Source organism: Pogoniulus pusillus, chromosome 3, assembly GCF_015220805.1.
Source record: "Pogoniulus pusillus isolate bPogPus1 chromosome 3, bPogPus1.pri, whole genome shotgun sequence".
Taxonomy (NCBI): domain Eukaryota; kingdom Metazoa; phylum Chordata; class Aves; order Piciformes; family Lybiidae; genus Pogoniulus; species Pogoniulus pusillus.
Window position 1 is genome coordinate 23900046 of NC_087266.1, and position 19486 is coordinate 23919531.

At 38.5% G+C, this 19486-nt stretch overlaps 1 protein-coding gene across 1 annotated transcript in view; it reads right to left on the reverse strand.

Annotated features, from left to right (window-relative positions):
* Positions 1–341: 341 nt before the first annotated feature.
* The window catches only part of UBL3 (ubiquitin like 3), a 62728-nt gene continuing 43583 nt past the window's right edge, over positions 342–19486 (reverse strand). The window contains exons 2-5 of the mRNA XM_064172637.1: positions 11894–12002; positions 7990–8076; positions 2612–2689; positions 342–2235 (exon numbers count right to left, since the gene is read on the reverse strand). Of these exons, the coding sequence (XP_064028707.1) occupies positions 2183–2235; positions 2612–2689; positions 7990–8076; positions 11894–12002 (327 nt within the window). The 3' untranslated portion in view covers positions 342–2182. The remainder of the gene's footprint in view (positions 2236–2611; positions 2690–7989; positions 8077–11893; positions 12003–19486) is intronic.

Consider the following 19486-nt stretch of genomic DNA (forward strand, 5'->3'; position numbering starts at 1 on the left):
GGGTTTGTATTCCAAGCCTTTCACCAGCTTTGTCACCCTTCTCTGGACACGTTCCAGAGAGGTACACCAGGGTGTGACAGGCCTGCAAGAGCAGCTGTCTATGCCTGCATTCTGCTCTAACACAAAAAAGACCACAAACCACCAACCCTCAAGGCCACCTTCTTCTGACAGGGCAGGAAAATAAACCCAAAGTGATAAACCCCATTAGTGGTTTTCAGCAGGTTTTGCAGCCTCCCCTGCCATTTATAATAAATAAAATAGAATCCTTAGTTTCCAGATCAAGAAGTAATATTAAAAGCAGTTATACAGACCCAATTACAACCCTTAAGCCACCACCAAAATGCACTACAATATTCTTTTATTTAGTTTACAGAAGAGTCTATCAGTACAGGTTGCAGAAAGAAAATGTTTAGTGCTATTTACATTTCATTTTAAAACTCTGCTCTATACAAATTTAATTCTGATCAGTATGAACAATATTTGTTTGTAAACCTACCGCATATAAAGCATTTCATCAAAGCCGTAACAATGAGTAAAATAACCTGATTACATTTCAATGATGCCAATCATTCGGAAGAAAAACCAAACCAAAACCAAACCAAATGGTTACACAGAACACCAGTAAGAGTTGTGGACACTTAAGTACAGAACACAATGTCAACCTGTGACTCATTTTTCTTTCTTTTTAAAGGCTAAAGCTATTTATATGGAATATTGTTCTACTATACTACACGCCAATCTATATTTAACTTCTATAGTTATGTATTTTATAAGATTTTTTTTTTCTTTAATTAAATATATTCTACAGGTATTTGTAATTTCACCCAGGAAGAATTCCTCCTCAGTGAAAAAAAAATATAAAATCTTTTATTTTTTTTTTTTTAAGTTTTTTTTTTTAATTATTATTATTTATTTTTTATTTTGTACAGGTTTAGATGAAACTAGCTCATGCTTTAGTGCTGTGCAAATTTCTTCGCCATATCAACGTTTAAATTATTGATATGAAATAAAAGAATGGCATCCTTTTTAATTATGTATGCCTTCTAAAAATCAGCTTCTGATTTTAATACAATTGCAAGCACTAATACCGAATGCAGACTGCATAAAGAAACAAAACTAGTACTATGGCAGAGGTTTTTTTCTTTTTGTTTGTTTAAACTTTTAATAGTTCTTTTGAAGTCTCTAATGAGGAAGCATGACACTGGATGCTAAGGTACAGATGAGAAAATGACTGAAAAACACCAATTGCCAATATTCAAATACATAAAATCGATTAGTAAATGATGTTTTCTAACATTTATGCACAATAATAAAAGCCTATGAACTACAGGAAATTACCCCTCCCATATTAAGGCTAGGAAATGCACTCTCTGCACTTGTTTGTGCTGTCTGAATAAGCACTCAACTAACGTACGAGGTCAGAGTGCACGCAGTAACGAAAAAAATCAGTTTCATCAGCCCTCTACAGAGTGCTTTTAAATTACAGGCACATAGTTTTTCTGTTTGCTTGCTTGCTTGTTTGTTGCAGTGAAAATATATATAGTTAGACTTGCTTTAGTTAGTATTCTGTGCCAGTTTGGCCACCAAGGTTGACGTAGGTAGAATTGACTTAACAGTTTTTTCCTTTGATTTGGCCATAAGTGAGATTTGTTTTACTCATACTATTTTTCCAGTGTTGCATTACACATTGTAGGTTATTATTAGATGTCTCAAATATTGTTAGAGGTCGTTGATGAGAAATACACTGTCAACCATATTTAGTGCAAATTGCATCTAGAAAGCTTGACTGGTTAGATCCAGTTAATGGAGATTTTTGTGGTAGCAAAATGACTCCTGCTATGAGAAAAAAAAAAAACACCAACCAAAACTCACCACATTAACTTTTCTGGAGAATGAGTTCTTTCAAGAATCAATGTACTGTAAAATTATTCAACAAACAAAAAGGAGGAATTAAAAAAAAAACAAACGCCAAAAAAACAAAACCAGAACAATAAAATCCAATGAAAGTGTTCATAGATCTTTCTGACTAATGAGACAGTGTTCGTTTAATATTTCAGTTCCATGGATTTACAGACAGGCTCTTCCTACAGGTGTCTGAAGCAAGGTAGGGCCTCTTCTATTCCAGCAGCATGAAAGACAAAGACTATATTACATCACACTTAGCAGGTAAAGCTAACAGGGTTTACAGGATGACACAGCAATTGCTTTCTCCAGTTTTTTCACGGTTCCTTTGACCTGTGGAGCAAGAAAAAAGTTTTGCTTACAATTTCTAAAGCAGTGATATCATTCTGTGAGTAAGTATGCTTGACAAAAGTATGGGCTTTTTTATTTATTATTATTAAACACATGCAGATCTAACTGAAAAAAGTAAACCAGAACTAGCTTTGAACAATAAAAATTAAAGCTTTAATGCTTAACTTTGAGTAAGTTTCTACAAAAATATTAACCCAGCAAGTTAATTTCTTAGCTTTCCATGATCAACCTATACAAAAGCATTTTTCCTTCACAGAAGACCAGAAGAACTTTACTGTGAAATACTCAAAAAGCCTGTGAGAGACTTGACTCCTTTGCTGTGTACTTGAGTACAAAATACATCTAGTGGACAGTGTACCTTGAGAGTTTGGCTCTGGCAATGTTTCTCTAGCCACCAAATGCATCACTGTTGTTTTGCCAAAAGGAAGTTTTAATGCTGCAAAAGGAGAAAGGGAGATGTATTAATACATTACAGCAGTCTTATTTCTACCAAATACCCAACTGAAACTAACACTGGATTAGCAACTCTTCAGAAGTTCATACAATGATGACAGATGACACCAAGCTGGGAGCAGGTGTTGATCTGTTGGAAGGTAGGAGAGCCCTGCAGAGGGACCTGGACAGGCTGGATAGGTGGGCAGAGGCCAATGGGATGAGATTTAACAAGGCCAAGTGCAGGGTTCTACACTTGGGCCACAACAACCCCAAGCAGCGCTACAGGCTGGGGACTGAGTGGCTGGAAAGCAGCCAGGAGGAAAGGGACCTGGGGGTACTGATAGACAGTAAGCTGAAGATGAGCCAGCAGTGTGCCCAGGTGTCTAAGAGAGCCAATGGCATCCTGGCCTGCATCAGGAACAGTGTGGCCAGCAGGACAAGGGAGGTTATTCTTCCCCTGTACTCAGCACTGGTCAGGCCACACCTTGACTACTGTGTCCAGTTCTGGGCCCCTCAATTCAAGAAAGATGTTGAGGTGCTGGAGCATGTCCAGAGAAGGGCAACAAAGCTGGTGAAAGGCCTGGAACACAAACCCTATGAGGAGAGGTTGAGGGAGCTGGGGGTGTTTAGCCTGGAGAAGAGGAGGCTCAGGGGTGATCTTATTACTGTCTACAACTACCTGAAAGGACATTGTAGCCAGGTGGGGGGTGGCCTCTTCTCCCAGGCAACCAGCAATAGAACAAGGGGACACAGTCTCAAGTTGTGGTGGGGTAGGTCTAGGCTGGATGTTAGGAAGAAGTTCTTCACAGAGAGAGTGATTTCCCATTGGAATGGGCTGCCCAGGGAGGTGGTGGAGGCACCGTCCCTGGAGGTCTCCAAGAAAAGCCTGGCTGAGGCACTTAGTGCCATGGTCTAGTTGACTGGCTAGGGCTGGGTGCTAGGTTGGATTGGATGATCTTGGAGGTCTCTTCCAACCTGGTTGATTCTACGATTCTATGAATTAGGTCTGAATCACTTATTAAATGGATTTATAAAGGTGTTTCTGGCTAAAGCTTTATAGATCAAGGTCTTGGGACCTGATAATCACCACTTAAACCACTGTGTTCTTAGAGACATGATATTTCTGCTAGGAAACAGCTCTTCTCTGTTAAGTAAAAGTAGAAGTGGGTATTCATACCAAGGCTCAGGTGCTAAGTACTCTTTATTGATAAGGTTGAAAAAAAAGGGCCAATTCCTGAGACATCCAATACTGAGCCACTGTTACAAAACAGATTTTCCCAAAACTCACTTTGATCCATGACACAGATTTTTAAAAAAAAAACTATCTACTTCTTGCCTTTAAACATTTTAAATTTGCTATTCTCACATGCAGCTGCTGATGTTACAGAGTAATATTACAAGACAGATATGGTAGTTCTCACAATGCTGCCTTGGTGAGTTTCAGTGACACAAAATAACCAAATCTGAGCTTTCTGCAGTCAGTTCTACTTGTTTCTGATGCTAAAATAATGGATTTCATGCTCTGATCTATGCATACCAACATGATATATTTATGGCTGTATAGCACTGTATAACACTTATCAAAACTTTTAGTCTCTTTGAAGGGAAAGGATTCTCTATTGCTCATTATATTTAGCAGACTCCCATTGCCAGATTCAATACTCTGAGCTTTGACTTCTTCCACTTATTTGGTTGGAGTGAAGTTATTTTCCCAAGTTATTTTACATTAGTGGTTTTATCTCCTTTCCCCAGCTCATAAGATTAAGGATCTTTCTTATCTGAGAAATGTAAGGTAAAAGATACTCTAAGTTTTGTCCTCCTTCCTTTATAAAGGAAAAAAATGTTGGTGATGAATATAAGAACAATTTAACCCTAAACACACAAGTCCTTCTGACTTGAGTAGAATTTGTTGTCTCAAATTCAGCTTACATCTTTTATTTTCACATGTAGCATACCAAGAAATTTTAAGTGAATAAATGAATAACAAGTGTCCAACAAACCTGAAGGTAACTGAAGAGAAAAATGCTTCTATTTTAATCACAACAGAAAATAACCAAGATTTGGTGCTAAAAATTTAAATTAATAAACCTTGTATTTGGTTACTACATGTCTTCAATACAAGCTGAGCTACAACAGTGCTATTATTCATGTTCATTACCCATGCATTTGTCTGGAGAAATAAAAGGCAAGTTATGTTTTAAACACAGGTGTAAGCCTACAAAGGGGTACACAGCTCCACAAGCTTCTTTGAAGTGGCTTCAGGTAAAGTCATCTCTATAAATGTTCCAATTTTAGTTTACAAAGTCAGTTGCTTAGGCTTTCCTGAGGCATGGCCTGTGCCTGCAACTAGAAGTTATTGATAGCTCAGTTTGACAAGGATTAAGTATTTCAGCTACTTGATTCTGTCAAACCACTGAAAACTCTGCAAAGAGCATATTAACAGTCTGGTAAATCCAAAGGAAAAGAGTTGTCTTCATGACAAACTCCTCAGGAGCCATCACAAGGAAGAGCAAAACAATATAAACTAATCAGATTAGGGATGGTTTTTTCTAGTATCAAGACACTTGAGGAGACTTGATTAGTGAGCTGTGGAGATTAAACATTTACAGTAATCAAGTCAAATATGCCAATATTTCAATTAACTAATTTCAGTGTGTACAGCTCACACAAGTTCTTACTAGCTATTTCTACCTCCTTGCTTGTAGCACCATGACAATCTGAGTACCTTAACCTATGCTCACTAATCATTCCTTGCTCTTGTCTTCATTCATTCCTTTCTTCCACTTAAACTATACTTCTGTTTAACTCTCTCCTCATGTGTTTAATTCCACTTTTATTCCAAATTTTCTATTGTCAGCCTTCTTTTGGCACATCTATAACACATGGTGTGTTGGCTTTCCTTCCCTCTTCCCCATTAAATATGGAAGTAAAATGTTGCTGCTTACCATTATCTGTGAAAAAAAGAGCTGCCAGTTATATGTCACCTCCCTAATTAACATTATTTCATATGCAAGCTGCAGACCAAAAATCAGCTGAAGGATGAAATTTTGTGTTGGAAGCTGAACAACAAACTCTGCCTTGCTAGCTAACTCCCTAGCCCTTCACAGGGCACAACTCAACAGCGTGGCTCAAGGATTGCAGGCAAATCTGGCACAGCAAGCTTTACAGGCGGGTTTATTTTTCTTTACCACTTCCAAAGCCATTAGCCCTAGCATTCCTCCAGGCACACAGCATTCAGAGAAGCTGACAAAAGAGATGGCTTCTTTAAAAGAAATTTTTCTACTCAAAAAGCCATTTTTTCCTATCAATTTGTCATTTTTTTGATGCTTCTTAGATTACAGGAGTCTCAAATTCCTGAAGTGCTACATAGATATGTGAGGTTACATCTAGAACATTACAATGTCATTTTAAAATATGAACAAAAATGGACTTTTGTTGAAGAAGGAAGCACTGAACTGTTTCCTTGGAAACTTTTGTTTCACTAGTTGGTAAAGTGACTCTCAGTACACAGTTGGTCCAAATTCCAGTCAATATTTCCTAATTACCTAAAGCAAATAAAACACAGTTACAGAGAGCTGCAGATAGAAAAGCATAATGGAACTCTATTGTAACAGCATAGGAAACTAAATATTGTGTTTAGCAAGAAACTCCCCTCCCCCTTTTAAAGGTAACTGGTTCACTTCAGGTTACATAAAACCAACACCACAAACTGAAGCAACAGTCTTTTCAGGTTGCTTCATGATTAGCTGTTCCTCTTTGGCTGTAGAATCCAACTCCAGATAGCTTTATTAGGACTGGATGAAGCAAGCCTATGTTTTGGTGATTCTTCTTCTTAAAAACAATATAGCAACAAAAAGATCTTTGAAAAGCACTAACATACATGGAACATCCTTACAGTAAAAATCACGGTGATTAAATTGCAATGCATGAGTGATTTAGCATGAACTACAATGCCCTGAATCCAAGTGAGTGTTCAAAATCTAGAGACCTGAGTTAATGCAAGAGTCAACAGCATGCAAGTATTTTTTCACAGCTCAATTTGTTAAACGACATATTACATGTATTAAACAAATATTCAAAGCAATTTTGCATTTAGGTAAATGTCACTTAAGGGAACTGGTGGTCAAGAGTAATACCTCGAGATGAATGGCAAAGAAAACTCCATTTAGCTATCCTTGCCTGGAAAATATAAAGTAAAACTAGCACCTTATCTATAATTGGCAGCTTGATCTGAGCCGTAACATTTGTCTTCCAACCCTACTTCAACTGTTACTAGCTGCACTCATTGGCACCTGGTAAACATACTAATTAAGGAGTGAATAAAACTGTCAGAGTTCTCCCAGCTGAACTGACAATGATCTCATTTGTATATACAGCAGCATTAAAGACTGATTTATATGGAGAGTAAATCTATTCTAAAAGTACATCACTAGCCAAAATCGGTAACAGTAGCAAGGGAATCAATGGCTGTGTCATTCCAGTCACTTCTTCATGGAAAGACCATCATTAGCAGTCCAGAAATACTCTTCTCAGGTTTATCTTATCTTCAAAGATATTTCATTGGTGATTTTGCATTATATTCTGCTCTTTGTATTGCACTTGAGGACCAGTGCATTAGCAATCTGAACACAGACAGAAAGGAAGAGCATTATTTTATTCTTAAAGAGGTGCACAGAAGAGAGTAATTTTGTTTAGTCATGGGTATAGCTCATATTCACACCGGCAGCTTTTATCTACAAATGGAAAGATTACTGTTACAGATTTGTCTAGTATATCCTCCAAAGATAACCCATCAAACCGTATCGCTGTGGGAAATAACTTGCCACAAGGGGGCATAGTTGAATTGCATTTCCTTAGCATATGAAGCGAAGCCATTTACTTTTGTTTTCGCATAACTATGCAATTGTATCCCTGGGAGAGCACTGGACAGCAAGAATGCTTCCCCTCATTCTCATTCATAAGGTGCCTTCCTTCATTGCACTGAGATTTAAAGTATTGTTTAACAATTATCATGATCTTTACCCAACTTCTAAAGATACTTCACACATTTATTAAGAAGCTTAGCCTGCAAGTGCAGTGTAAGGCTGAAGGAACGAAGCATTCAATTTAGAAAAACAACAAATAAAAGCTGTACTACTGTTTCTTATACAAAAGGAGATTTGGCTTGCCAGGTGGTACCTCTCAAAGTTTAAGGACAAACAGCAAGCCATATTGTGATCTTGAAGAGTAAAGCAGTATTTACTGCACTGTGAATATGTCTCCTTCACCCAGCTGTAACACGTATGAGAATTATTTTCATACCTCCTAATGTCACATTGCCATGAAGAAACCTCCCTTGATAAATAAGCCGCAAGATATTTGGACTGCTGACTTGTTCTTCCTCCCAGTCTGTAAAGAGAGAATTTTCACAGTTATGTTGCAATAAAAACACGTTTTGTTCCTTGTCTTGCCTTTTACTCAGGAAGAAAGCTAAGAACAGGATTCTCTTGCAGGAAACACTGCAGAGAAAGCCTAGACTGCAGACACACAAAGATAATTCAAGGCTAGCAGCTCTGAAATCTATTTTTAATTTATTATTTGACATTGGGCATAGAAACACATCATTTTATGCCTGCAAATATAAACATTACTAACGTGCTACACTGATTGCCTGAAGTATTTACTACATATACAAGTCCTACACAAAAATTTGATTGAGATATTTGCTACACATTTACTACTTACAAAACATTTTATAAACTATTTCACCAGTCACTTCCTGAGGCTCAATAGCCACTTGGTTAAAAGTGCCTTAATTTCCTCCCCTCCAGAAAAAAATTCTTAAGCCATACCCCTGACCAGTTCATGGTCTAGCTGGAGCCGCTCTCGAGCAACGCAAAGCAGCCACACACACATCCAAAGCGAATGTGCTGGGCCATTTGAAACAGGCTTCTCAGCTCGCAGCACCGAGAGCGCTGGACAGGCTGCTCAGCTGTGTTCGATGATGGCCAGATCCGACCGGTTAAATGTCCAGAGGGGGCAGTGACCCGAGCAGCCCCAAAGCGCCACCGTGGAGAGCCGGAGCAGAGGGCTCTCACAGAACACATTTTAAGGAACTTCTCAAAGGACGATCTGGGGATGTCTTTAATGTGGCAAACAGTCACTCAGGAAAAGCAAGCATGCATTTTCCTGTAATGCATTTCCTATAATGCTTAAGTCATCATCAATAATTTATTAAGCTTAAATGATCTTTTCCTTCTCTTTTACTATTCCCAGTTACAATGTGACCAACAAATAAATACATACTTATTTTTTTTTCTTTCAGAACAAATATTATAATAACTCGAAATGCTGAATTTCAATGCACTCTCTGGGAATACAACGTCTTCTGTTTCTTAGCTGACCAGATATCTGGCAACAGCTGTTCACAAATGGTGGTTCCTTCTGCTTTTGTAGTGTTTATATACCAAAATGAATATTCAGCAAGGGATCAGGACAAGCAACAGACACCGACCTGTTCACTGGGAACACACAGTTAACATACAGGCAGTAGCGACTGGCACCACGAATTAAGTAGAAATGAAAAGAGGAGAAGGGGGAAGTTTGTCTAACAAAAGCCACGGCTGCACAGAGTGCTGAGAGAGGCATCTGGTGCAAGAAAGCGAGCAGGCAGAGAGGCAGGCACACGAGCCACTGCAGCCCGGTGGAGGAGGCAGGGCTGGCATCCACAGCAGAGGCTGCAATATCCCCAGGGGCTGCCATGTGCCTAGTTTATAAGATTAGATCAAATTAAGCACCCAGAGCTATTTGAATTTCAAGTATTTCCACTCAGGGTCTGATTCAATTGTCTTGCAATTCAAGCACATGCCCTTTTTGCTGCTCTGTGAAGTTAGCTATGATAAAGATAAGTATTACCACACTGCTAGAGGTAAATGATATATCAGAAGATGCCAAACTTCTTTTTTTTTAATCCATAGGTCTGAACTCCACTAGGCTATGGCTGGAGAGAGACAAGGTTCAGCTAGTTCACAGTGCCATAATGACGTAAAACAGTAATCAAAAGAAGACAGCCTGTATTTTGGCACAGGTATTTGCTCATTGTTAAGCTGCCAGTTTACCCATCCTTTTAATTCCTGCTTCTTGGCTGACAGTCTGAAACATTTCTTCCTGACACATTTTCAAATTTTAATTTCCACTGGTGACTAAATGAGCCAAGGAGAAAATATTTATCTACAACTTCTTCTTTTCTGTTTAAGTTAAGCAATAATTGCTTTACAAGAAAAAAAAATTAACATCATTCAGAAGAAAATGTGGGGAGTCCAAGTACCTAGATAAAAATAGAAGTTTGGTGATTTCCACTACAAGTCAAGAGATTCTTAATTAACAACTGTATTGCCAAAAGCAGAAGGTATCCCTTAATTCTGACAACATGTGACTGAGGCTACTTCATGACTTTTTTTTCCCCCCTGACAAGATCACAAGTCAAAACGGAAGGTAGAAATAATAATTTCATGTCATGCCTTTTTCAAGGGAACTTCAGTCCTCATGAAAATTTCTCAGTCCTGTGACAAAGAAAAGCACTCTCAGTCTGAAAACAGCTAGTGGGCTAATGTTTGTATAAACCTATATGCTATTCTGAAGTACATTTCTCCTCAGTCTTTTAAATTGACACTACTCTTTGCACAGACAACTAAATATTCATCAAGATTTACGGCACTCCCTTGGGAGAGCAGGTATTTGAACTTAGGATTCCATGTCCAGTTCTACTTTTCTTTTGCTGTAATAAAGAGACCTTAAGGTCCGGGTACCTTCCCAACTTTAAACTCGATCTGCAACCTTTGTGTTCAGTAAAAAAAAAAAAAATGAGTGAAAAAAACTGTTCTGCCTTTACCAATACAGATCAAAGTACACAAAGAACTCTTTACCACCACAATTATGTTGTAGGCACATATTAAAATACATACGGTAGCTACACAAATGATACATCAACCATATTTCTTAAGAGTGAAAGTATTTTACATCTTCAGAGGACTAAAAACCTCCTCCTTCACTGCACCTTCTATTAAGTACATACTGCCACATCCCAGCAAAACAAACAACAAACAAGTCCCCTGAAACTCTGTTCTTCCTCACCTGAAAGACCAGTTTAAGGACTAAAAAACGATTATCAACACTAACTTTTTTGCATGAATCACGTATGTCTGATAAATGCTGTACTGAAATAGATGCTGCAATGGTTTAGTTTGTGTAAAGAGTAGTCTTTCTTAACATCAGAACAGCAACCCAGATGAAACCTGTACCAAAAAGTTGTTCACTGAGAGTCATTGGACACTGGAATGGGCTGCCCGGGGAGGTGGTGGAGTCGCCGTCCCTGGGGCACTTCAAGGCAAGGTTGGACGTGGCACTTGGTGCCATGGTCTAGCCTTGAGCTCTGTGGTAAAGGGTTGGACTTGATGATCTGTGAGGTCTCTTCCAACCCTGATGATACTGTGATACTGTGAAAATAAGCATTTTCTTTCATTGTATGCAATGCTACGTCTGTTCTGGCTATTTTCCCATGAAATCATAGTTGGTGAGAACAGAAGCACTTTGGTTTTTTTTTTTTTTGTGGAACTATTCATATATGTGAATACACATCTTAGGTTTTCAGTTTCATTTTCAGAGGGTAGTACTCCTGCACAACACCAAATATTTCCATACAACCTCAGTTTCCCTCAGTCTTTTACTGTCTCTTTAAAAGTTCTTTTATATTCATGGTGTTTTTTTCTTTCTTATTTTTCCTTTGTGGGAAAATACAACTATTACAGATCCTTCCCAATACAGTTCAGTGAAGAATAAGTACTTCATACCCAATTTCACTAATATATTCTTCTGACATGCCACATTTTAGATTAGCTTACATAAGAACTTTTGTATTTCCAACATTTCTACACATTTACTCCATCCTCTAACAAAACTGATCAAGAAAAGTACTTCAGTCTGGGGAAAAAAACAGAAATGAAGTAGGAAATAGTCCAGACATCTAAGTATTTGCCCAACTGAAGAAATAGGGAAAAGAAGACAATAAGACAATTGTATTTCTATGTAAATCTATGCCCCAATACACAATAAACATACTTAATTTGAACGCTGAGAACAGAGATTGGTTTATTGACACTTTAGTCTGAAAATACAGGGAAGCTCCTAGCTCACCATTTAGAAGCCAAAGCCAGACATGGATACTCACCCATGGGCCAGTTGTCATACACATGTTTTGCGATGTCTGCAGCGGAGTCATTTGGTGAGAACAGGAACTCTTTCGTTTTCCCACTTACCAAGATGAGGCGCAAATTTATCTGGGGAAAAAAAAAAAAGCATTAGGAAAGTATTCAAAGAAGACTTGATTTATTTTTTTTTTAAGCCACCAAAAACTTGCCATTGGTTTTAGAAGAAAGCGCCAAAGTGACTTGAGAAAATGGTTTAAGATGTTGTTAAAAATAGGGTCAGAGGTCGATAAAATTACTTGTTTATACTTAACCTAAGAAGATGAAATTCTAACAGCTGGCATTTTTTATGATAAACACCAGAAGATTTTGATAGGCAGTGAGTGAACCAACTGCGCTTTCAGCAGAGTATATAAAAATTCCAGTCAATACACACTGACAGCATATTTTATTGAATGAAAAAGAGAAATGTAAGCCTGAAAAATTAACCCAGAGTCAGGCAGCATCCTTCCTCAGTCCCAGCTGACACAGAAGTTCAATCTCTGTCAGTCTTCTGAATCCAAAATTTTGTTCCACCACTGCCTTTCACTACAAGTAGATTTTTTGAACTCCACAGACATAACACTACATCACAGTGTTTCTGCCACTGACTTTCTTTACAGAACCATCAACATCTTCAGCTGTAATTTTCCTCTCTTCTATTTGCAAGTTACTGAATAGAATTCCTTTTCTGTGTAGCATTAAAATAACCTGTATGAAGAGCTCATTATAGTATTACTTACCAAGCAAGAGAGATTCTATTTTGGCTCCCCAAGCAACTGCTAGCAAGGTCAGAAAATGTGTCTGGGTACCTAGCACTTACCAATGCCCCTGACAAGTTTCAGTCTAGCTGCTTTTGTGTTTTGGCCTATAAGCCTAAACTGCATCAACTTTTGGCGTACTAAATGCTCAGATACTTTTTTTTCCAAATCACACTCTCAAACTGTGGCTCTCATTTTAAGTCAACAAAGTTCTCCTTGATGGAATTTAATAAACTGTTTTCTAGATTAAATAAATATGGAAAAACTGACAGTGACATCCAACATTTTCAAGCCTTCTGCAGAGTCAAAAATCTCAGCACACCATATCCACTGAAGATGACAGCCCTGCCTCAGTTACCTACTCACCACTTATTTCAGAAGCTCTCCAGATCACACCTATTCTCTCTTGACTTGGATTCATCCCACCTATCTTTAAGCGCCTAATGGAGATATCCAATTTACAATCTCTATCACCCTGCACACTTCAAGGTCAATGAAGAAAATGGCCCCTCCATAAAGCAATTCAGTCTCTATTTCAAAGTGTAGCAAGGATAAAGAGCTAGCATAAAAGGACTAGGCTCCCCTCTCTGACTCCCTGCTAATGCCCTTCAGAACACACAAGTTCTGCCATTAGCCCAGGAAGGAAGCCAAGTGGAAGCTGACTCTGAGAAAGTACCATAACTACTGCATGAGTGTTGCTGCATACCAGAAAATTGCCAAAAGGAAAAAAAGATTCAACCTTAAAGGAGAAAAACTGCAGGAATGCTGTTTAGTCAAAGGCAGTTATTCACCAAACTCAGAACACATCTAGCTATAAACATTAAAGTTCCATTTTCTTTGATATTTCCAGAATGACTAGAGAATTATTTTCAAATCTTACCAAGATTTGGCAGAAAGCAGATCAAGTTCCATTATCCCTGTTTATTCAAAAAACTTGACTAACATAATTACATCTTCAAAATGTTGTGCCTAAAGTTAACGATGGTTAGACTATGTCCACTTGTTTTGCTTGTATTGTCTTTCAGATTAAGTAAAATACATAGATGGAGTCTAAGCTTTTTCCACCTGTGTTATCTATAGACAATGCTTCAGCTAAATACTCAAGAGCAGCTCCTCAAGATTTCTCTAGTGAAATATCCATTTACACACTGAGGGGAAGGGAGACCCTGATCACTCCCTACAACTACCTGAAAGGAGGTTGGAGTAAGGAGTGGGCCAGCCTGGTGTCAAGCAACAGGGCTATAAAAATGGTTTCAAGCTGTGGCAGGGGAGGTTTAGGCTACGTATTAGGAAGTACTTCTTCACTGAGAGGGCTATCAAACACTAGAATGGTCTGTGCAGGGCAGTGGTGGAGTTCCTGGGGATGTGTGGACCTGGTGCTTTGGGACATGGTTTAGTATTTAGTGTTGACCCTTCAGTGCTGGGTCAAGTGTTGGATAGTATGATCTTTGAGGTCTCTCCCAGTCAGATATTCTGTGATCAATCCTAGGAACCAGTTTCTGCACATTTCATTTTTTTCTCTTCTCAAAACAGATGGCTATTTCTGAGGCATACTAAATGATGTCTCACCAGATACTTGTATAATACCAACATTAATTTCCTCTGTCTGATGAAAACAACTTCCGTGATGGTGTCCCAAGAGCATGTACAGCTTCATACTGCACTACACAATTTCTCAGTTACTTAGTACCCTTCTGTGCTTTGATACTTACAATTATGCAGCCTCTGAACTCGTAACTGACATTTTGGCTGTAATGTCTTAAAGCACAAGGCTCCATATTTCACCTGACTCCTACTACTTCATCCCTCTTGGGGAAACAAGCCCAGGTGGAAAGTATTCCACACCACAACAATGCTTCAGACAGCTGATCCATAGCAATTACAATAACAACCTTTCTGTAAGCTGGTTCCTCCCTCCTCTCAGCTAGTTTTTTTATGTTAGGCCCCTATACACAGACATAATTGCTCTGTTAAATCCTAATTTCTCCTACTTGACCCACATTTTGCACTAAAACACCACATCAGTTACTATGTACATATTCAAATGAAACTATAAAAGTGTCTACACAGAAAATAAGTTCTTTTCATCAAAAGTCAAGCTTGCCACTCTCTGGCTTTTGGAGGTACGGTGTGCCATGCTCCATCTGCTCTCTTTATACCTCATCATCTTTGTCCTTTAAGCATTAATGCATCTCATTACAACACCAACATACTGTCAAAAAATTAAGAGGTTTAGACTGCGTCACAAACTGCTGTACTTTGGCATGGGCCACCTGTTTAAATTCCCAATATTTGGCAGCAGTGCCTGCTGTAGGCAGCAGTGGTGAGGAGTTTCTTCACCAGCAGCAGCCCTCCTGCCTCTCACTTCAATCACCTTCATTTCCTCTACTTTAACTGGCCCCTGAGACATCCCTCCCACGAGCTTTCTCTCTCTGGCCAAGCAGTCACTCAGCTCTGATTTTATGCAGGTTATCTTAAGGCTCTTTTTTCCTTCATCTGCATAGTTTGTCCATGGCAGGGATTACCTGTCTTGGAGCTCATAACACTTTCCTAGGTAGTAGACAGTACACCAAACCATTAGGTCCCTAGAACTATCTGTTTTGGATCCTACAAGGAGAGGATTTTAAAAACCCATAGCATTAGTCCTCTGCAGTACCTATAATTTGACTAGGGCACAACATTAATACGGAACTGAAGTTATTCTTCATCTAGCTTAACATTAAAGAGACATTTCTTTTTATTCCCACTAAGCAGGCACATTAAGATCAACAAAGAAAGAAGAACATCACAGAAAAATAACTAAAAATAATGTGGCTGCTGCAGTTAATATACAATGTAGAATCAATATAAGCAACAAGCAAGGTGGGAAGAGGGAGTGAAAAATGTTAGTTCCCTTTCCCTCCCCCACATCCCCAAGATGGATAACTACTGAGAAGCAATTCTTGGAGTCCTACTATGAAACATCTAAGGCACATCAAGATAAACTAAGAATTCTACAAGATGTACTACAAAGCATGTGTAAAATGCATGGGGAGTATTTTTACTTAAAAAAAAAAAGGAAGAAAAATAAATATATCACCAAGTATCAGTAGAAGCCCAAAATAGATCCTTAAATCAGTCAAGCAGATGTTGCATCAAGTGCAAGGAAACAGCTGCTCTAATGAAAGGTTAAAAGTATTTTCTTATTTATAGCACAGCATGCCCCTGACACATTCAGTTTGCATATTTGTCTAAATATATGATATCTATATATCTCTTTATATTTATTAATCTTGTTGAAGGAATCTTAGTCTGGAGTTGCACGCACATGACACTACCTCAAAAAGTCTGAAGCAAGGAATCTCCAATCTTGTCTTGAAATTTATAATCTAATCTCATTCCACTCAAGAGCCCTTGGAAATTTAATGGCTTGCAAGTGATGTACTACTTAGTTTACAAGCCTGAGAACCCTGCTTCATATAAACTACAGGGCATCTAAAATATCTATGTCAAAATGCCATTAATAAAAGTTCATATATAAAAGAGAGGGGGAAAAAAAGCATGCATGTATACATACTCAGTCAATGGGAAGTACAAGAAAAAAAACCACCTGATTAGGTGGAGAAGTTTTACAGTAATAGCAGCAGATTTTAATTTTGCAATTTATGAAAGGACACTTGGTGATTTTAGGTACCCTGTATCCTATTTCCTATGACAAAGTTTATCAAGGAAGCTGCATCTCTATCCATTGCATGCTTAAAGCTCTTCCACCTGTTCTTGTTAAAAGTGTCTTGGCTGCGAGAGGCTTTCATGATTCTCACGGCCCTGACAAGTTTGCTCTTCCATAGCAAACATAAAGACAACCCTGATGTTTAATTTTTTTTTTTAGGCTATCGGGGAATTCCATCCTTCTGCTACAGCAAAATGATAAGCATCAGATCCTCGTAGTTCTGCATTACAGGACCAACTGTAATGTTACTGATGAAAGCAGTTAAGAAGAGCCACAGTATCAAAACTCGGATTAAATACAATTTGTGGACTATATCCCTTCTGCAGAGTTATATAATAGCACATTCTGTTTGTGATCTCAGGCATGCAAACCTTGCCCTCCCTCCCCCCACACCACAGCCAACACCAATCTCATAATTACAGCTCCAGCCAATACCCCATCAGCTATATTGCATACACAGTAAAGAACCTCAGTGCTGGTTACATACTATAAAGAAAACCAAATCCCATATATTAAAACATACACACACACACACAGAGGCTGTAGTAATAATTCTGACAATGACTTTTGCAGCAAATTTGGGTCACAGAATCATATAGTGGTTTGTTTTGGAAGGAATTTTAGAGATCATCTACTTCCAGCTCTCACCCCCCTCCATGGGCAGGGATACCCTCCACTAGATCAGACTGCTCAAGGTCTTCTCTACTCTGGCCTTGGAATACTTCCAGTGAGGAGACATCCACAACCTCCCTGGACAACCTGCTCCAGTGTCTCACCATCCTTGCTGCAAAGAATTTCTTCCTAATAACCAGTCTAAATCTACCCTTCTCCAGCCTAAATATACTCCCTCTTGGATACGCACACAGATATATATGTAGAGTAAGTTGTTCTGTTCGTTATAAGCATCTGCAACAGAGTGTTTATTCTTTAAAGGTGTAACTACAAACTGTCTTAGGGCCACAGTGCTTGTAATTTCACAGCTAAAGCTAAATAAATGGGAAGTCACTTAAACATCAAAAATTGAGAGATTTACAACCTACACAATGCTTCTTGATGTTTAAGTGACTTCCCATCTATTCAGTAAGGCATGTTATTTTGTTATTAACTTTATGCTGCAGTAGCATCTTAAGATTCTTCCCATCTTACAATTAAAATGCAGAGGAGGAAAGTATCGTACTGCCACATGCTATACCAAGTTTTAGCTAACTTCCTTTCTTTAGGTGTTTAAGATTAAAATATGTACTCAAGGTTATTTTAAAAAACTTTTCTTAATAGAAACTGGATTTAAAAATAACAATGGGACCAGAAGGAAAAGCTACAAGACCATTCAGAAATACAGACTGAAGTTTTACTTCTCAAAACCCACTACTTTTACTTCCTAGTTCAAGTTCATAGTACACAGAATCATCTCACAACATTGTAAGAACTAAGTTCATTCTCCAGAAGTGTATCAAAGTTTTCAAAGGACTCTAGGCCAAAGACTGAATTACACCAAATTCACAGAAGAGGTTGAACCAAGACTGAATGACAGTCAAAGTGAAATAGCAGCATTATACCATCCAAGTCAGCAGGGACATGAAGGATCTAGACTCCATAAGGTAGATGTATCATCTCCTGTAAACCCTTCTGGAATGCATCCATCTGAATACAGTGAAGTACTTCAGTATTCACACGCCCTGGAAGCCTGCTCCAGAACCTGTCCCACTGAGTGGATCTTTCTCTGAATTCTCAGCAGAAGTTTACTCTTGGATAGGTTTCCACTCTGATGTCAGACTGACACTGTGTTTTAGTTATAATCAGCTTTTTTCCCCCCTGGGGTTGTGACAGCTTTCTTCTCACATTTGCAGACAAGGACATGCTTTGCTAAAATAAACAAAGGTTTGCATCATTAATAGGCTGGCCCTTGGTGTGATCACTGTCTTCAAAGCTCTGAAGAACACTAACAGAGGTTAAGGAAATTGGGCTTGGTTAGCCTGGAGGCCCAGTAGGCACCTATTAACAACCTTCCTGGGCCTAATTACCAAGATAACAGAGTCTCCACTGAGGTCTAAGACAGAAGAACAAGAGACAATAGTCATAAATGGAAGTGAGAATTTGAACTGTGGTAAGGAAAGAAGTTCTTACTCTGAGAACATCAAAGCAGTGTGGAAGAAGCCACCCAGAGATGCTTTGGAAGCTCTCTCCTTGGGGGTTTTCAAGACCCAGATAACAAACCCCGAGTGGCCAGGTCTGAATTCAGTGGTGACCTTGTTTCTGAGCAGTAGGTTGGGCAAGAAAATTTCTCAAGATCCTTTCCAAAGTAAATGATTCTACAATTCACTTTTATCTGCATTTGCTTCAGTTTTGTTTCATTTTTCTTAAGTATGAATGACTGTAGTTATACATAACATCTCAGGAACTTATAAAATTATAATAAAGCCTCAGATCGACTGCAAACGCCTCTCCATTTTGCATAAGAACATCACAACTGTCTCCCCTTTGCAGAGCAGTAGTCTTACTCTGGTTCTGTCATTTGCATGACCTAAGCCTTCAGGTTTGCATTATAAAATGATGCTTTTAACCATAACATACATAATATTTTTATATTAAAAGGAATTAATTTTATTTCTATGTATTCCATTCTCCAGATAATCCAGTCTTTTCCACACAACACTATAATCATCATCTGTACTACTGGTGCCTCCAAACTTTCATCATCCACAAATTTCATCAGCATACTGATTTTCCCTGTGTCAGTGACATAAATGAAATAGTCAGAAAGATAGCTGGACCCAAAATAAATCTGTAAAGAATTCCACTAAGCATAACTGCCAGCCTGATACTTCCACACTGAATCGTTATCTTTTCATCTTCTCCAAAGTAATACGCTCTCCATCAAGCCCTGCCTTCCCAGATTCTTCAAGAAGCCTGTTCTAGTGCTCTGTAATCTTATGCTGAGACAAATGTCTTTCTCACTTGTGCTCATTGCTTTGCATTCCATCTCTGCACACCACTGAAAAGAGGTTGGCCCCATCCTCTTGACCCTCACTCTTTAGCTGTTAAGTCTTGATAAGGTCTCCTCTCAGTCTTCATTTCTTCATGCTAACAAGTCCCAGATCTCTCAGTCT